This window comes from Calonectris borealis, chromosome W, assembly GCF_964195595.1.
Source record: "Calonectris borealis chromosome W, bCalBor7.hap1.2, whole genome shotgun sequence".
Taxonomy (NCBI): domain Eukaryota; kingdom Metazoa; phylum Chordata; class Aves; order Procellariiformes; family Procellariidae; genus Calonectris; species Calonectris borealis.
In genome coordinates this window covers 9,473,584-9,492,649 of record NC_134351.1, presented here as the reverse complement: position 1 = coordinate 9,492,649, position 19,066 = coordinate 9,473,584, and the positions used below count along the sequence as shown (strand labels likewise).

Below are 19,066 nucleotides of genomic sequence, written 5' to 3'. Positions count from 1 at the left end.
TAGAGTTACACTCTGATTTTTCAGAACGAAATACAGAATTGTTGCCTTTTTATCACATGCTATCAATTCCATCACTGCTAAAGTCTCTATAAAATGTCAAAGGACTCTGACCTTCCGATCAGGTATTTGAAGCTTCATGAAGCATTTTGTAGAAGGAATACCCTTATATAACATTTTGTAGCTTAACTACACTCACATGCACAAACAGGCAGGAACGCAAAATGCAAAATTTTCCCATTAATTTAGACTGTTTCCCTAGAGAAATGTATTGAGAATACATTCATTTCTAGTTCCTGTGAGATTAAGCAAATGTAAATAATGCCAGTTTTTATTGAAAAGGATTGCACTTTTTGTCTTGCTCCTAGTCCAATATGGAGATTAACAAACAAAATAATAAAACCAGCAGAACTAATAAGGGGCGCTCAGGATTTCCACTTTGTTGGGTTGAGTATAATTTGTGCCAAGCAACCTTCTGAATTCTTCCCCAAACCTAGATGGTCTGATAGTCTAAATTCTCGCTCACACACACTAAGTGCTAACACAGCCACTTTCAGTTCAACTGAGAATCAAGGCACAAGAAGGGTTAAAGACCAAGAAAATCCAGACTCCAGAACAACAGGAAAAAATGCTGAGCAGAATCTGGCTGGAGGGGGAGAGTAAATTTTGAACTCCCACCAGCTTTGGATTGTGGGTGAACTTACTGGAAAAGTCAAAGATTCGTGGTTTAACAAAATACAGGTATTTGTCCCTATATAAAACTCAATCTCACTTCCTCAAGAATACAGCTCACCATTTCCAGTAAAAGTCTCCTTGCAAACTACAGTTTCAAAGAGCACTGCGTTCTTTCTTTAATATCTTGTCCTGGCACCAAAACTCCCCATAAGCCAGAAGACAGAGGTGTATTCCGAAAGTGGGCTTTGGGCAGACCGAAGATTTGTGTTGTGCAGAAGAGCTGCTTCATCTTCCAAGGCCCCCTTCTTCCTTCACATCCCATCCTGATACACAGACGGGGTATAATAAGCTACAACTTAAGTTTCTTTGTTGCTGAAGTTGACCTTTATCTTGCAGCCCTAATGAAGTCTTTTGATGTGCTCCTAAGATACACAGCTTCCTTTTTAGCATTCTGTTTGCCATGCCTGCTTTAAGCGGTGGGCTCGCAAAGAACGTAAGTTTTCATACAATGCCTCCCCTGAGTGCCAATTGTTCTTTTCTCCCATAGTTGCCCTTGAGTCATGCCATCCTGAAACATCACCAGCCCAGAAGCAGCTTGTCAGTGGGGAATTAGGACAACGTGTCTTTCACGACAATGATGAGTGCACCCGCTTGGCCCCTGCATTATGATCACCACCGATAGGAGCAATATGGGAGCGGAGAGGGTGAGAAAAGATGAGGTTTGTGTCTGTTGGGGAGATAATTAGCTGAAATACAATGGGGAGGAAACCACTGGTGTGTCGGATAATGTGGAATCAAACCGCCACCGGAGCCCTTTGCAGTTCAAACCACCCCTTCTGAAAGCAGCTGTTCTTAGCAAAAGAGTTTGAAAACCTTTCCCAGAAAGCCAGGCGTGTGTTCTCTATTAGTGATTTGCATTAAAAAAAAAAAAAAAAGAGTGATTGGGAGCTACATACCCTGTAGGCACACTAAGCAAATTGGCCAGCCTAATTATTATTTTTTGGTATGTCTAATTAAATAGACAAAAGGCCCTTCCTTCACTCTTGCTGTCGGCACGAACTCCACTGGAATGTGCATAATGTCCCCCCGTTTGCCCAGGCAGCTGAGCCTTTCCCTTTTCCCCTAGGAGATCGGCGTTGACAACTGCCCACGGCTTACCCACTCCTACTCAGACACGGAGCCAGAAGGGAAGGGAAAAGGGGTAAATTGACTGGGTTCTGTTAAAAACCACCGGACGATGCTGTATGATGTGACATGCCTTTGTTGCAGGTTAGAAACGTGCCGTGGCCCTTGATAGCAGAACTTGTCATCGCAGAGCCCATCAAATGATTTCTGCCCAGTGTTGGTCAAATTCCCCCGAATTTACTTTACGGGGGACTCTAAAGGTGCAATATTTATCCCTGAGCTTTCTGGCGTTTTTCCAGCACTCAGCTCTTCTCCTGCTCTGCAATTACACCGCACCACAGCCCTTCCTTACAGAGCCTCTGTCGACCTGCTGGTTTCACCACTCCGTAACACCAGCCCTTTAACTACAAGCTACGTACAAAGTCTTCCAATGACTTGAGTCACTGGAGAGTTTCAGCCTCACACTGACGCAGTCAAAGAATCTGGAATCCAAAGCTTTCAACTGAAAAAAGAACACAATTTCAGTGCCTTTTGTCTGCGAGGCATTTTACTCCTTTTAAGTAGTTGTTGCTGGGGATTTCCACTAATGCCAGCACAAAGATAGTCGTCCCATAAATGAAGAAGAGTTTACATCCATGGTGGAAATTAAAGAGTTTTCACACATCTGAGCCACATCATTACTAAATGACAAAATCTACTCCCACATTTATATGATACATAAGCACTAGTGTTTTTACTGCATATATGGGCAAAAGCCTGTCCTTTTTTTCCCACAAAGAGATAAGGATAGAGAGGAAGGAAGCACCATGGTATTATATATATATGTGTATATATATAAATGCACAGATATAAGAAAAAAAGCAGAATGGTAATTTATCGAGCCTAACAGACCATCTCACACTTTCGCAGTGAGCTCTGTGTTTGATCTGACAAACAGGCCCCTATTAGAAGAGTACGATGAAGTATCAGCACATCAGTTCTGGTAGAAAACCTTTTACAGGAAACACCTTATCACTGGTGATCTATTGAACAGTCACTTAGCAAAGCCTTCCAAATCCACTGTGCAGTATGGAAAAGCAAAAGACCAGCTCCTGATTTCACCTACACCTGTGCAAATCCTGAATAACTCCCTGGGACTGAGAGAAGTCTTCAGTTTCCACAACAGGTTTATCCAGATAAGCTGATACAGGTGCAGAAAACTCCGCTACCTAAGAATTTGCTTTTTTCCAAAACCAGAGTTTCTTCAATCCAAGCAGAAACAACATGGTCAGAGAAACCATAAAATATCTGCTTTATCCCAACAAAATTAAACACCTCTGCAGCTCAACCCAACATAAGTCTGGAAAACCTACATTGCCGTCACCGCTGTTAAACTTTGTTAAGTAAGCGCCTGATGCTTCACTTCTTAACGAGGCAGTTATTTGTTTCCCAGGCAATCGCTGGCACCTGCCTGCCTTTTAAAATCAAATAATAATTGAATATGAGGAAAGCGAGACGAAGTAAAGGAGATTTAATAAAGAGAATCTTTGCTGCAGAGGGAATTTCTTTGGCAGTGATTACGTTACTAATTGATCAACACATTGCCTGAGAGAAGCCAGAGACAACAATTATACTTAGCACTGTGGCTGAAAGCAATGCAGTCAACTACCTCCTCGGCTTTCGCTGTCCGCTGGTTTCACCTGGATCGGTCTGTTCATCTGTAAGACAGAGCAAAGAGAGACACATAATTAATGGTGGAATCAAACATTCATATAGAGGCTTGCTTTGTTTTTTTACCATGCATCATAGTTAGCACCAGAATTTACTCCACGAGGGGGGAAAAAGTAATTAGTAAGCAAAGAAGTAATTGCAGAGTTCGGGTTGTTTCTTGGTCCAAGGTAAATCAGTGTCACCCCATTTACCTGACAGGGGCTCTGTTGAATCACACTGGGAGAGAAATCTGACTCATTTCACACAGGCCATGAAATTTTAAACATAACTTTTTAAATTTCTAATAGTTTCCTCTGGAAACACTACTGTGTCAGAGCAGAAATGCTTTGTCAGAACATTGGGATCAGTGAAACTTTAATTGCAAAAATTTCTTGAGATTGGCATGATGAAAAGAAAATGGAAAAGTGAATTCCACCTCCACTGTTAGCTCAGTAGGATAGTCACTTGTAACACAGCAGACTCCATTTCATACTTGAGGAATGGGATTTGGATCTGGTTTGTCCACATGCTGCAGGAGTGCTGGCTATTGAGGGTTTTTTGGGGGGAGAGGGAAGGGTGGGAGTCAGAATGTCTCCCCCTGTTGCTTTTTCAAGCATCTTGTTCCTTTCTCACATCAGAACATAAGCAAGTATAAAAACTCTGCTGGCAGGCTGTGAATAGGATTTCTGTTCTCCAACTTATCCCTCTCTCTCTCAACAAAAGCATTGGGGACCATCGCTATCCCCAGAGCTGCTCACTCCCAGGAGAGAGGGCAACAGATGTCCACGATCATCTTCACTGGTAGTGCCTAACATGATGTGGGTGTCTGATGAATGGGGGTGAGGATATACCCCTCCTGTTAATAGCCGGAGATGCAGATTGGATCAGAACCAGCTGAGATTGTCACCTGAAAGCCCTTCCCTGCCTCTTCCTCCATGTCACTTAAAGCAATCCAGGCACTATGCTCAGGGACTATTCAAAATATCTTTCTGTGTGTGACCACCCCTGAGTGGAATGAAATTATCCTTCCGATTCGGCAAACAAAGAAAATGCAAGTTCAAACAGGCATCACAAGGAGCAGAAGTCAGAAGACAATGGGAATCTCCCAACATATTGCTTCCCAATAAAGTCAGACCACAAATCGGTTGATGAGTGTCACAGGGTGCTTTCAGGTGATACTGTTCCTCCCTTATTTGTGGCTAATCACAGTTGGGTAGCAAGGCTGTTAGTTTTCTTTTTTTTTTTTCTCCTAATTTCCCTTTTTTTTGAAAGTAGTTCATAATCATTTAGATTTATTCTAATTGCTCTGCACACATATTTAGTAATAAAAAGTTATCAAGCTGGCTGACAAGTAGGTTAAGATGATGGAGAGCCTAGCAGATCCTGCTGCATTGTTGTCTCAAGAGGAAAATGTACTTAGCCATAAACTGACTACAGTTAGACTCGCACTCAGGAAGAGAAGGATCAATGGCTCCAGATGCTCCGGAGCAGTTTCTGCTCTCCTGTATGCCTGTATCATCCAACAAACTCCAGACAGTTGAAGTGCGAAAACCAACAAAGAATTTGGTACTGGAGAAAGCTTGTATCAGCCCCTACTTCTGCAACTGTAAAGACCTGTCGCTGACACAAGTATCGCAAGATATTAGCAGGGCTCAAGGCAACGTATTTAGCGGCAGCAGGATGGACATCCTGCCATAGGGCTCCTGTAACCACATGTGAGCAGCTAGCTGTTACAGACATTTAAAGATCTGACATCACACAGGTGAGGGGGGTAATTTGTGTCATGTAATTCCAAATGTCTAAAAAGTGTGATTTTAAGCCACTCTTAAGATTGGTGTCTGAGATGAAAAGGATGAATGGTCTCCTGCAGAGCCTGTTCCTCTCCACTGATCGTAAAGATAGTCTATGCAGTTAGAGTTAGGCGAAATGAACCCCATCGCGGTTCTCAGGCGCAGGAGAATAAAGCCAAACTACCCAGTTACTGTGCTTTAACTTCCCCCAGCCGCTCAACCACTGCGATCGGTTTGCGTTTACAGCAGGTTGGTGTTGACACCATCCAGGTACCAAAGTCTGACTTGAGAGCTGTTAACTTTTGACAGTTGCACTCATGCTATATAATATGGGTTCCTAATGTGGACACAATGGCTAATCTAACTCCAATGGTCAGAGGAGGGTGGTCAGAGGTCCCTGGTGCTCACTCCAAGGCAGTTAGAACCTGTATCCCAAGCAGTCAGTAAAAGAAATAGTCACAGTAGCCAGGAATTTATAGATGTGCTGCATACAGCCCAGAGAGGCAATGTCTGGAGTCCAAAATGGACACAGTCTTGCAATGCAGAACACTCCATAAATCAACCAACGTAGGTACTGATCTAAAGCCTGCTAAATGCCATGAAAATCCCCACTGAACTCAAGTAAGCTTTGGATCCAGCCTCTAGAAAAACTATACAGAGCTCTTCCTACTTGTTGTTGAGTTGGATGTGGTCAGTTTGCAAAAGGCAGAGGACATCATCAGAGCCTTCAGCAAAAATGAGAGGTGACTAATATTTGTTTGGTTTTTATTTTTTTGGGTTTTTTTTGTTTTTTTTTTTTTTGAGAATGGGGCATGAGAAAAAGAAGACAATCACCAAGAAAGGGAAAAAGAAAGGGAGGGAATGAGCATCCAACAGAGGAAGAAAAAACTGGGGAAATTAATAAGTAAAAGGCTAGTGTAATTTAATGTACACTATGATTTATACACTTGACAATTTCTTTATAGACCAAAGAGAAAGTGCTGCCTGCACGGAGCTCATAATACAAATTGAGATCATCTTGACATGAAAGACACCAATTATAGGGAGAAACACTGAGAGGAAAATAATTAAGTTTTCTCTCTCCATCTATGGAACCTTTTTTTATTTTTTTTTTTTTTACACAGACACTCTGGAGCAGGGAGCTGGCGTGGGGAGCAGAAAAGGGCTAACTGGGAAAATAAAATGGCAGAAAGATGTACCTTCCCCTGTCTGGGGAAATGCCTTCCTGGCAAGAAGAGAATTCAGAGGTTCAAGCTCTCTGTTTATTCTTCAGCTGGGAATTGTCATGGGTTTAATGCAAAGAAACCAAAGTTTATACTCCAAACTGCAGTCTTCTGAATAGTGGTTAGGGGAATATTGATACGGACATCTTTACTATCTGTCCTGTCTTGGTGGACCCTGAGGGTGCGCTAGGAGAAAGAAGATTTGCCAGTCAGCAAATCTGATTAATACCGTGGGTATCCACATGGGATCATAGGAACTACAGAGGTGTCTGTGAGGTTTTATTGACACCTATCTCTACAAGTCTTCAAAAGAGATTTGGCAACATGGGAAAAGACCTAGGTAGGCTGATCCAGCATTTGAACTGACAGACGGACTGAATGAACTCTGTTAGGCTCTCCTCTAGGATGTGCTACACTTCTGTCCCTTGCAATGGTCCTTCTTTTCTCTGCCCATAGATGCTCTCTCTGCTCTCCTTTGAAAGGTGGTCATGGTTCCTTATTCTATATTATCCCTGTTGGGTTGCCACAGTGAAATAAGTATACTGTTTACCATTAGTTAACCCAGAGTTTCTCTCCTCTTTAACTTCCCTCCTGTCCTTTAGGACCTGACTAAAAATTTTTATTTTCTGTATAAACTATGAAGATTCCTGACATTATGGTTCCAGAATTCGTAATAGTCATAAAATTATTATAAATCATATTGTCCTGTTTTACAGTGTTTTAAGCACTTGGGTTGATGGAGGAGTTAGAACTTCAGATGCATCACACTTCTTTTCATTTGATCCTTCGCACGTTCATCTCTGCTGAAAACCACCTTTGCTATCACCTTTGCACACTTTGGACAAGATGATCTTACTTGTTACACTTCATAGTCTTCATTTTGTCTTTTCCTTCCTTTTGCCTAAAACCAACCCATTCAAATAATGCCAGATGTCATCCTCTCACACCAGCTTGCCACTTGCCCCACCTGCCCCCACCCCAATCCTCCCTGCAAGCAGAAACACGGCATCATTTTTCATGTCCAATTACAGCCACCGTGGTGCCACTGTTAAAAGACAGCGCAGGTACTCCTGGCAAAAAGGGTTTGAGTTACAAGAAGCGATGAATTACAGCAAGCCCTTTTTCAATTCTCCGCAGAAATGAAATGTCAGAGCTTGCTGCTGTATTTTTCTCAGCACCATCAGCTACAGGCCACTGCAGGAATTAGACAGGGGACAGACGCTTTTCTGCATCATGATTTTTTTTTTCCTAAGGTTGTCATTTTCTCCCCCACCAACCTTTTTCTGCTCCCTCTGGCTTTGATATTAATTTAGAGCAGGTAGAAGGATCACCTGGGAAAGAAGAGTAGGAAGCAGAGACAGCTGATTTCTCACTGTCTCCATCTTTCTTCCTCTCACTGTTCCCTTTCCTTTCTTGTCTCACTCACTTTTTCGTTAGTCATTAATATACCTGGTGTTTCTAGCCAGGGCTAAGGCTCTACCAAGCTTGAGAATCGACAAATGCAGAGAAGAAAAGAAGAAGAAAGGTGAAAAAATAAAAAAGGATGGAGACACCCTCAATAGCTTCAAATGTGATCTGAGAGAGGAAGAAAAAGTGAGAAGAGGAGGAGACTACTGAAGATCACTGAAATGCCTCTAATGGTTAGGAAGATCATGTCCAAGGCAGAAGAGAGCTGTGTTGGAGATAATCTGCTGGTTGTGCTTAAGGAAGAAATCACTTCATGAGACAAAAAGTGATTCTAAAGCTTGTATGATCTATAAGATCATGGAAGATGATCACAGTGACCATCTATCTAATAATAGTCTTTCCAACCCACCTTAGAGGGCTTAAGAAATTTGAATACTCCCTGAGAACAGACTGGGGGGTTTGATTAAGGCTTTGTATCAAAAACTGTGAGGAAAGGTATTCTATTGTCCATATTTCCTGAAGTTCTCAAAGAGCCAGTCTGGTACAGTGTAGAAAGTAGAGGTGTTAAGCTCTGACAAAGCCTGTTTCCAGCTCTGCACTGGCCTTCTGGATGAATTTGGAGATATCATTACATCTGTCTCTTTCTCAGCTTTCTCATCTGCTTCTTTCTCAGCGTTCTCTTCTGTACAATGAAGATAAAGATAGCCTAATGCACCATGAAGGTGGCTGATGAAAAAAATGTATCTAAATGCTGGTGTTAAACAAACAGACAAACGTCCAGTCATTTCTATGCCTGAATTACGTGAACAGACATAATAACAAATAACAATCTCTTCTTGCTCAGTCATGTTCTGTTATGTTTGGTATTGTTGAGGCATCAGCCCTCTAAATCGATGATGAAACATTGCTGTGACCTAGTCACAAAGGATAGGATGCTGATGTAGGATGGCAGGTCTTAGCAAATGCTTATTGGGCACTACTGTATCTCTGTAGATGCTGGCTAGCCTCATAGAAGACAATCCCATCCCCGAATAACTTGCTTCCTAAAGATGCCATGTAGTTCTTGGCGATCTCATGACATAGCTCAGATGTTAATTGGAGGTGTGAATAATTAATAACTGCCCTGAAATTTCCCGAAAATATGGTTACTCCTTCTTTCTTCAGTGGGAAATATTTTTCTGTTCAAAATCTGCCCCAAAACACTAAGAGGAATTTCACTTTACCACTTCTGCCAACTTTTTGGGAGTCTGCCACGTACAGAATTACAATAGTAATTCCTCTGAAGTCAACAAAGCTATTTATGTGAGTAAAGGTACTGGCAGGAATGTGTTTGTAAGAGTGGGTCATAACTTTTAAAGCATTGAGCAAAATCTGCTGTGATTGAAGGCCCTAAGGAAATGCAAAGTATATTAGTGTCAAAGTTGGAAAGGCCAAGAAAATCACCTACAATTGAATTGTGTGTGTGTAATTGCAAAGTTCAAGTAAATCACTCTGTACACGATTCTGAGTGACATAATTGAATTACAGTGATCTAAACTAGATAGCCGTAAGAGTGAATCCAAAGCAATCTCCTCTCTCTGAAGAAAAAAAACAAAGGCAGGGCCCAGGTCCTCAGCTCAGGGAAATTTCTGTGAATGTTACAGAATCAGGAAAGCTGCTTCAACGTAGGTTAGCTACAGCCAGCCTTCTGTATTTGTGTATTGTAGCTATAAGGCACAGAGCAAAAACCTGTCCCCATGGGAATAGAGGTAAGTGCTGTGGTTGCATGAATTGCCGTGTGATTACACATTAAGCATACTTTTGTGTGGGCAGTGCAAATTGATACAATGTTGGATTAATGAAAGAGTAGGGAGAGGAAATGTTTTAGAATGTTTGGTGAAAAAAATCACATTGGCTTGCCGTGTGGGCAGCACTCCCTAGTAATGCATTGCATCTGAAATGTCTCTATCCCGACCTTATCTGGGTAGTGGACTCTTAATTCCTCCCTACCACCCTCTTCCCTGCCTGACGAGATGTGTGTCATAGACATGTACACAAATAGATGAGAAGACCTGAAATGGGAATGTATGAGATATGAAAAAAAGTCTTGAAGGGTCTGACCTTTACAAATCCGTCAATGCTCTGGTGCCTACCCCTGAGAATGATTGCTACCGGCCATCCCCGGACTCTGAGAGTATTTTCTATATATCATATAAAACACATTATAATCCATCCCTCTATCGATTCATCTTTCCACTCATCTCGTGTATATAGATGAACGTAGATGGGGCTTAAGTTCAGTTCAGGTTCATGTGCAGAAGCCTATGGCTTCAAATCCAAAACTTTCTCCCCGCAAAACAGTTTGGTTTTGAATTTGAAGAAACGGTTGATCTTATTAATAGCAAAACAAAACCGTTCCAATACAACAGATCCTTTGGTTTGTACTTGGGGAAGCTGAGCATGTAGTGCTCAACCTCACGGTGCCTGTGGTTTTAAATGAAGCGGGGAGGGATAAAAGGGGAACTCACTCCTCGGCAGGTTTGAGGACAGCAAGAGGAACAAAACAGGATGCTTGGAACAACAAAGCCTTAATTGCCAAAACCAGAGAGACAGCACTGGGGTTTTTTTTTGAGTATTTGTATCTTATAAGTACTGTTTCATATGCAAATCTGCACGTGAAAGAGACAGCAGGAGATCCTCTTAAAGCTTTGGGCAGTCACACAGTAAAAATGATGTTTGATAGGACTACATTCACCTGCTAGACTGTGCCATCACACAGAGTGTGCCCTAAGGTACCAGTGCCCTGATCATCCAGATGGGTATTTACCTGCACTCATGGATCTTGCCTGGCTTGTGCACTTGACCTTTCCTTCCTGGGAAAGAAGGGGCCCGGGTGGATGCGATTTCAGCTTGGGAAAGGTGTCTGTCATCTCAAACCCCTTGCATATGTGAGAAGTCCCTGGACATTCAGCGAGTATACTCAAGCATGTAAAGAGTCCCAGGACTGGCCCACTGGTGATGCTAAGCTATACAAAAGAGTCTATTTGTCTGTGTATCCTGACAGCAGCGGTATAAATTTTGAAGGGACACCCTGCTCATTAAATCTAATTCCCTGCTGCTACCATGAGCAATCAAAATGTGAAATTCTGTTCATAAACACATCAAATTCTAACACAAAACTAAGTCAGTCTTTTACTGTCCTTTCCTCCGTTCTTCCCTAATATCAGTAGGGATAAGCTTTTCCACAGTCTCACCTCTTTTTTAATTTCCCACTTGACTTTATTTCAAGGTAATTTACATCCAATTTTAAAATGTGCCCAAACCACCTTTTATCTAAAATCTTTCTCCTCTGTCACTAGCATTTTCTATTAGCCAACTCTGCATCCATTTAGTAGAAAGCAACCACATCCTCCTTTAGGCTAGATATTGTGATCCCAAACTCTTTCAGGGCAAAGCAACAGCATAATCCACAGACGTGAAGGTAGGCCATATAGATACAACCAAGATAGCCTTAAACTACCCGGCATGGCTAACGAATAACTGTATCTAGGTGGCAACATAGAACTTAAACGAGCGATGTGAATGTGTGCCAAGGGTCCTAGATCAGCTTTGCAATGTGTACTCAGCTCGGGTGTTTGCAGATTTATGTTTATCTGTGCCTGCACTGCCTAGTTGAAAGCTTGCTCTCAGACCTTGTATTTGAGTTGTCTCACAGATGTTCTCTGTGTTGGTCTGCTCTGAGGTTGCCCAGCAGTGCCTGCAGCTGGTGCTCATCCAGGCAGAGGCACTGCTGGAGTATGCTCAGGAGCTGCCTTGGTGAGGAAGCGCAGATAAGGGGGAAGGTAGGTGTTCTCTGCATATGGGGCATGTCATAATTTTGTGCGTGTTGGGCAGACTCCACAGAGGCCAGAGGCCTTTTCAGCATGGACGTGCGCGGGGCAGGCAAGCAGGCCAGAGAGACAGATGTACTACTCAAGGCATTATAGACATAGCCCCTGCCCCTCACTTAGAGATGAACATCTGTTGTCGTCTTTTCCTTACCCTGAGCCCATGACCTCTGGCTGTTGGCGCTTCCCTGCTGTGCTCTTCCCTCTCTAAGCTTTATCTCTTCTTCTGAAGCAAGACCCAAATGCCGCCTTTGCCACTAATGGTTGCTTGGCTTGACTCTGCAGACTTTAGGCAAGGCCAAGCTCCCATTGACTTCAGTGCTTTGAGTGCAAAAGGAGCTTGGCCACCATCCATCCAAGAAGATTAGACCTTCTGTGCTTGTGGCTTTGTATGCCTGGACACAAAGATAAGAACCACAGCCAACCCTTTTGCCCATGGAGAAATGCTTTCCACAGCACTGCCATTTAACAAACAACTGAGTAAGCAGTATAAATTAACTAGCTGCTTTCACCCACTGCCAGAAGCATGAAATAAAGGCTCTCTTACTGATATAAATGTGCGGGTAGCCTCAGGGCCTGAATTAAAGCATAGCCTCCCCAGGAACTGGAAGAGGCTATCACAGGGTTAATGTTGCAAGCAGGGTTTTCCTTGGTACTGGATTAGCTCCACTCTGAGTCAGAAAGTGATTTTCCCCCAACACTGGTCCTGCTTTCAAGGGTGACGTGTGTTCCCTCTCTTCCTCCCAACCTAATTTCCCTTCTCGCAAGGGTGAAGGTCATCTGTGGGGTAAGCTTGCTGCAGGATAATGGATAGCAATCCATTACCTCAGTCCTGCACCCCAGGAGGACCAGACCTAAACCTATTCCAAGTAGGATGTTGTGGCATTTCTGAAGCATAGGGGCTTCCTTCTCAAGGCATATCCCTATCACGATACAGGTGGTATGGTTGTGCTCTCCTTTCAGTTCTATTAATGAACAAATATAGTCTAATTATTTTAAGATAACCTGAAATATGCCCCGTTCAAACAGGAAAAAAACAGCAGCCATGCAACCGTCTCCACTAATTTGTCTAAACTGATTTGAAATCACACCTCAAATTATATGTGTGAAAACCTTGCCTAAAGATAAACCCCTTAGCTGTGCACTGGATCAGGGCTGATCCTGAGGGAGCCGGCAAAAAGAAAAAATAACAAAAAATAATTAAAAAACTCCAAATAAACAAGGAAAGACTCAGGGAAAGAATAAGATTATCTTAATCTTGACAGTGCCCCTTTAAAGAAAATCTTCTGTGAAAGGCCTTAGAGCATTAACTTTTTCTTCAGTCCTGTTTCACAGCTAGGAAATGCATATTAGGGGGGGATTTTAAGCCCATCTAGCCGCCCAAGTTAGTCCTCCATTCCTAACATCAAATGAATAAGCACAAGCAGGAACCTTGCAAATACTAGTACAGCGTTCAAAAAGAGGAGAAAACAAAAATCCTTAACTTCCCAAACAGAATCAGGCCCTCCAACGCAAAAGGAGCTACCCCTCACCCCCATCTATGTATAACTGGTATCATCTGGTCCTATGTTTTGACAATTATCTATAACATAATTACCAGACTGATGAGTATCACTGATTAATTATGCCATCCTTCAAAGTTGATCTGGGTACTTACAATAAACAAACACCCTGGTTGGGTAACAAAGGTGATTTTCTGTGTCTGTTCCAGCCATCAAAGGCTAGCAATCTCATTCCACCATGTAGGGATGTGGTTGGAGACTCCCAGGGATTCATTTTTGATCTGTCATTCATGCTTGTCTCTGGTCCCTGACCGCACCCTGGTTTCCCCCCGTCCCGAATGAGAAATATTTCCTGTCCACTGAGAGCTATCCAACGAGAGTGATGTCTGATACTAATGCATCGCTGATGCTTTCTTCCTCTAATTATGCCTAAACATTGCCTTTCTTTCTTTTCCTCCCTGAACAACCACTTTTTTTTTTCTTTTTTTTTTTTTTGCATCAACATGTACCAAAGCATTAAACAAGACATTCCATTAATTTCTTCATCATCATAACTTAAGCCTGGGACATACCCTTTAAATATTCATTCAGCTATGAAAACTGGGCATTAAAATTTTAATAATGTCAAGCTCATTTGAACTGAGCTCCTGGGGGACTATTACGATACAATTAGAATAAATATGATGATTGATTTGGTGTAAAGGTTCACCTGTCCACATCTGTTAGTGGCCGGAAGCAGCATGCCACCTCTGGCATCGCAGCCGATAACTCCAAGTTATTTACTCCCTTCCTCCTCACCCCCATTTGCTTTTCACTTGCTTGTGAGCTTGACCCCCTCGCTTGCTCGCATAACGTGTGCAGCTTGGATGAAGTTGGAAGAGGCAAACCAGAGAGACCTCATTGAGAAGAGACAATTCATCCAACTGCATTTTCCTCCCTCCTTCCCCTTCTTGTGCTGTGGCATTTGATTAAAGACAGAGTGTTGATCAGAGCCGCTAGAAGTTCAGCTATAAACTTTCTGGCGGGATTAGCCATTAACCTTTTTACAATATGTTTCTGAACTCCCAGGGTCTGATTCTTCTGCGTGGATTGGTAGCAAGCCTGAGCAGCCACCGATTGACGTGTTTGAACCAGCGCGGAGGAGAAGGCTTGCTGCTTTCCAGCAGCATCCTTCCAAAATCACAGCAGAGAAATATTCTCAAGATGTGACGCCGAGAGTAAAAAAAACACAGAGAGGAAAACCGAGCAAGAAATCACACTACTTAAGGAACCTTCTGTTTCAAACGCAGGATGTTCTCAAACACACAGACAGATAATTAAAAGATTTGTGTCCACTGGGTGCTGAGCATATTTGAAAATTTGGGCCAGATTGTACTTTCTCTCTCTCTGCAGTGTGAATTGGGTGCTACATGGTGTAAATATGAAATGAGATAAATTGGAGCCATGACCACTGAGAACAATCATGGGGGGTTTCTTTAGATCATCTACTTTAAATAAACTACTCATTAATTCTTTGAATTAGGGTATAATGCAAACCTCACTGTATTTAAAGGTAACCCTGATCTAGCCCTGCTTGCAAGCGCTGCCAGTGTTTCTAGCTTTTGGGGCTTTACCATCAGTCTCCTGACATAGGGCGCTTTCCTTAAATCCTCAACTTCTGGACCTAAGCAACTTTTTAACAAGAATTTTAATCCCAGAATAAAAGAAAATTCTTAATACTCAAAACATAGCTCAAAGAAAATGAGCTATGAGTGAAAATAAAAGCTCTCTTATTTATATTATCATATCATATGTGATTGCTTGAGATAATTTATGATTGATGCATCTTTACAGTAGGCAGTGTTAATTATTAGAAGCATTATTTGCTTTTCACTGTTTTAAGCTGTTTCTTTCCTCTCTGTATTTTGCTTAAAGCAGATACTGATCCTAAATCTGTCACTTTCTTTTTCAAATTCAAATCCAGTTCCTGTTCCTATTCATTGTCTTTATTTCTGCATTATTTACTTTTCAAAACCTAGTAAAATACATAAAACAGTCCAAAAAAACTTGTTCTGCTAAAGAAAACAAAAATACTTCGACTAAATTTTATAGAACAAAAATGTACATATATAAATCTTTAGACAAAATTCTTACATTTAGGATCTGCTCTAACTATCAGCAGCTCATTGTTGGTTCTGTATGACGGACCTGGCACTTCATTTAGTTTACTTAGCAAGGAAACATAATTCCTCATGGTAACAATCATTTGAGATCAACAGGTCTGATTCTAGTGTTGGATATTGCTCTCCGTCTTTGCCATTTGCTTTGTTACCAAGATACTTCTAACCATAATTCTTGTGCCCTATATGCAATGACTTTTCTCATCTGAACCCTTTAATCCTTGCAGTCTCTGCGTGACAGATCGTAGGTACCCAGGTCTGGTTAGATAAGCTCCTGTGACCATCCTTGTTATTTGCTGTCAGATCACACAACGGAGGTGGTACAGGTGAACTTGTGGGTGTTTCTACCCTGACAGTGAAAAGTAAAATTTCTTGGGTTAACACAGTTGTGGGAAATGATGGCAAGAAATTGGTGCTGAATTTTAAACCATGACCGTTTGATTCCCGAAAACACCCATAAGCACAAGACAACCACAGCAAGTACTGAAGGCAATTACCAAAGGTGCTTATGTGTAATGGGTGTAATATACTGTAAGATTTCTATGTCCCTTTAGGGCTCCCTCCCTGACCCCTCCACGCCTCCAAAAAGGAAGAGATGTTTTAAAATAAACTTGGCCCATTACACATTACAATATGGAGATAGGAAAGGGAGATAATGGTCACTTGATGTTGATTTTCTCAGAAGGAAAGGAGCAATTTGGAAAGTCTGAAGTCTACTTTCTGTGAATGCAGAGTGTGGAAAGATACGGCCTCGAACTCTTTTACGAAGTCTATTACCTATCATCTTCTTCCCCACTTAGTTTCCTCCATGGAAAAAGGGGTTAGACAGTAATCTTTACCTTCAGGGCCCATTGTGAGGATTAATTAGATATTATTCCTACAAAATTGTAAAGTTCTAAAATGCTATATAAGCTCTCAGTGTTATTATAATGTGCCATACTCTGCATAACGTATACTGTTGCAATATTACCCCTTGGTTGTTCAAGACTACAGAACTGCTGCTTCTAATTGAGTTAATGGCTTCATAGGTTGGTAATTTAATAAAACAGACTGCTTAAACCAGCAAGGTTTTGATTAAATGGGGTGTGTGCAAAGGGGAATTTATATTTGTTAGAGGCTTCATAAATCCAGGGTATCAAGGCACAGATAATGCCGGTATAATAGTCAATTATACAGAAAGGAAGGAAGGACAGGGCTGGAAGCCATCTTGGACATTGATGTCATGTACTGCTGTCGTCAGATCGTTTGGGCTGGTCTCAGCAGTATGCACAAGTAAGCGACGGTGTGCACATACAGATGAGACACTGCGCTTCTCCCACTGCTCCCAGTGATTTTTTTAGAGACAAGGAGGCTATATCCTAGGCTATCATGCCCCTTACCTGACTGTAGAGAGAAACTCCATTGTTTCTTTCCAGCTGGCCTTACCCCCTAGTTTAGCTCTAATACCGGAAGGAAAATTGGAAATTTTGGGAGAGATCGTATTTGCTTAATAAAAAGGCTTAGCTTGTACTTAAATCACAGATATCTCATGAAATGCCTTCCTGAAGTAAGCGCCTGGCCTTACCCATGCAGAGAAACGGGCTGCTTGGAGACCTCCAGAGGGAGCTCTTGGCTGCCTAAATTTAGACAACTAAATTATGCAGACCCAATTTCCTAGATGGAGAAATTAAGGATTTACTCTGGGAAGCCTGCTTCATTAGGTACTTAAAATGTACTCAAAAGTTAGTTACTTCAGTACACAGACTGGATCGCACCTTTGACTCCAGCGATTGCCTGTCTGCAGTGATTTTAGACTGTGGGAGCAGCTCCAGGCGCTTCCACTGCCTGCTGGAGCCAGTAGGAAAAATTTGCACTGAACCTGGAAAAGGAAAGGAATGAATCTCTCCATCTTGACACTTTTCTGTGCTGAAAATGACAATTCATAGCTGCTTCCGTACCACAGGTCAGCACCACTGAGAGTTAAAAGTTTTGTTCTTGCATCATCTCTCAAGAGCTCCACGTCAGGCAAATCTGAAACCAAAGCGATCCTTTCTTTCATCCATTTGACCCTCAAAACCAAAGTAAGCCAGGCACAGTTAGCCTGGCTATTTTGTATATAAAGAACAGCACCCACAAAGCTAATCAGAAGCTTTTACGGCTGTTTGTTGAACACTGATAGATAATCAGGAACGGGTCCAAGCTGCAAAGTTTCATCTGTCAAAAGCTGGGCAGAAACTTTCCATGATAGGGGCCAGCCACAAAATTCAGATCCTGCACAAACACAGCCAGTTTAGGAGGGCATATGGCAGTGGCTAGGATTATATCTCATTCAGAAATCTGGCTCAATTAAACAGTTACTCGCTCACATCTTTATCTGACCCAGCCAAGCTCACCAGCCCAGACATCTGCACTTCTACAGGGCTCCATTCAGAAATGGGAGCCTGTAAGGGTTTCACCAGAGACAGGGATGCCTGACCCTGCAGATCCAACCAGACGATGGGGACCCGAGGCCAGGCAGGAGCCCTGAGCAGGCTTTCCGGCAAAGCGACCAGCATTTTGTGGCTCCAAAGGAGCTGATGTCAGCGCTTCCACTTTGGAGGGGAAGAGCTGGCTCAGCAGAAACAAAAAATAATAGGAGAGTGGGAAGCCTGACATCAAAACTGGATGTTTTTCCTTCTCCCTAAATGTTGTGCCCCGGTTCGATGACAGGTTATTGGTCCTGGTATTTGTTGGTCTCTAGCCTACCTTATGGCAGGGGTCAGGCTGCTTGATGAAAATTGTCCACCTCAGCCTTAAAATCTGTGAACTTTGCTGAAGTTCAGGAAAGGTTTGTGCCCTCACGGAGCTTTGAGTAAAGAACTCAGGACAATTTCCTTGTGGCTCCAGGTGCTGTGCTCATTCCCCGCAAGAATCTTATTAGATCATTATCAGAAATGTTGTTTCGATTAACATTAATTTCATGCCGGGCCAAATTGCCCCTCTCTCCCCTGTGACAAGCTCCATTGAGCCAGTGCTGGACAAAAGGAATTCAAAATTCAGCTCCTTCACGTGAGCTGGTGTGTGCGTGTGTGTGCTTTAACTAAATCATTTATGGTCAATAATGCCAGGTTATTATAGGTCAATAACTTTCAATTATTCACTAGCCTTGCTCTGCTCCCACTGTCAGGCAGCACACCGGCATGTCGGCTCTCGAGAAGCAAAAAGCTCATGATGAGAGCTTTGGAAAAACCAGCACGAACACAGCTTGAGCAGAGGAAAAAAAAAACAGAGGCGGGAGAGAGTGTGAAAAGTTCTAGTTGCTCTCAAGAGTATCTTGGGGAACGTGTGTGTGTGGCATACTCTCCCTTTCTCATGCATGCATGCACACTCAGCCCCAAAATTCATTATTCCTGTGCTCCCAGCTGGTCAGACGTGAGACAGCCCAGATCCCAGGGCTGCGTGACCACAGAGCTGGTCCAGAGCGAACATTACCTCTCATTAAGATCTACAAGCTTGGGCGTAATGCCACAGTAGCCTGCGGGTTGTCTAAGCTTTGTGTGTGGACAGTTAACGCTCACAGCTGCCTGCTCTGTAGTGGGTACCCAAGAGGAGAAAAGTATCAGGATTTTTTCAAGTCAGGGTGCAAATATCAATAAAGAAACAAAAATGAAGAAA

General features: G+C 42.5%; 1 protein-coding gene across 4 annotated transcripts in view; it reads right to left on the bottom strand.

Moving 5' to 3' along the window:
- LOC142074819 (CUGBP Elav-like family member 4) overlaps window positions 1-19,066 on the bottom strand; it is a 717,496-nt gene that overhangs the window by 310,270 nt on the left and 388,160 nt on the right. For all 4 annotated transcript variants that reach the window (XM_075135698.1, XM_075135697.1, XM_075135699.1 and 1 more), the window contains exon 3: window positions 3,446-3,494. In XM_075135698.1, the coding sequence (XP_074991799.1) occupies window positions 3,446-3,494 (49 nt within the window). The remainder of the gene's footprint in view (window positions 1-3,445; window positions 3,495-19,066) is intronic.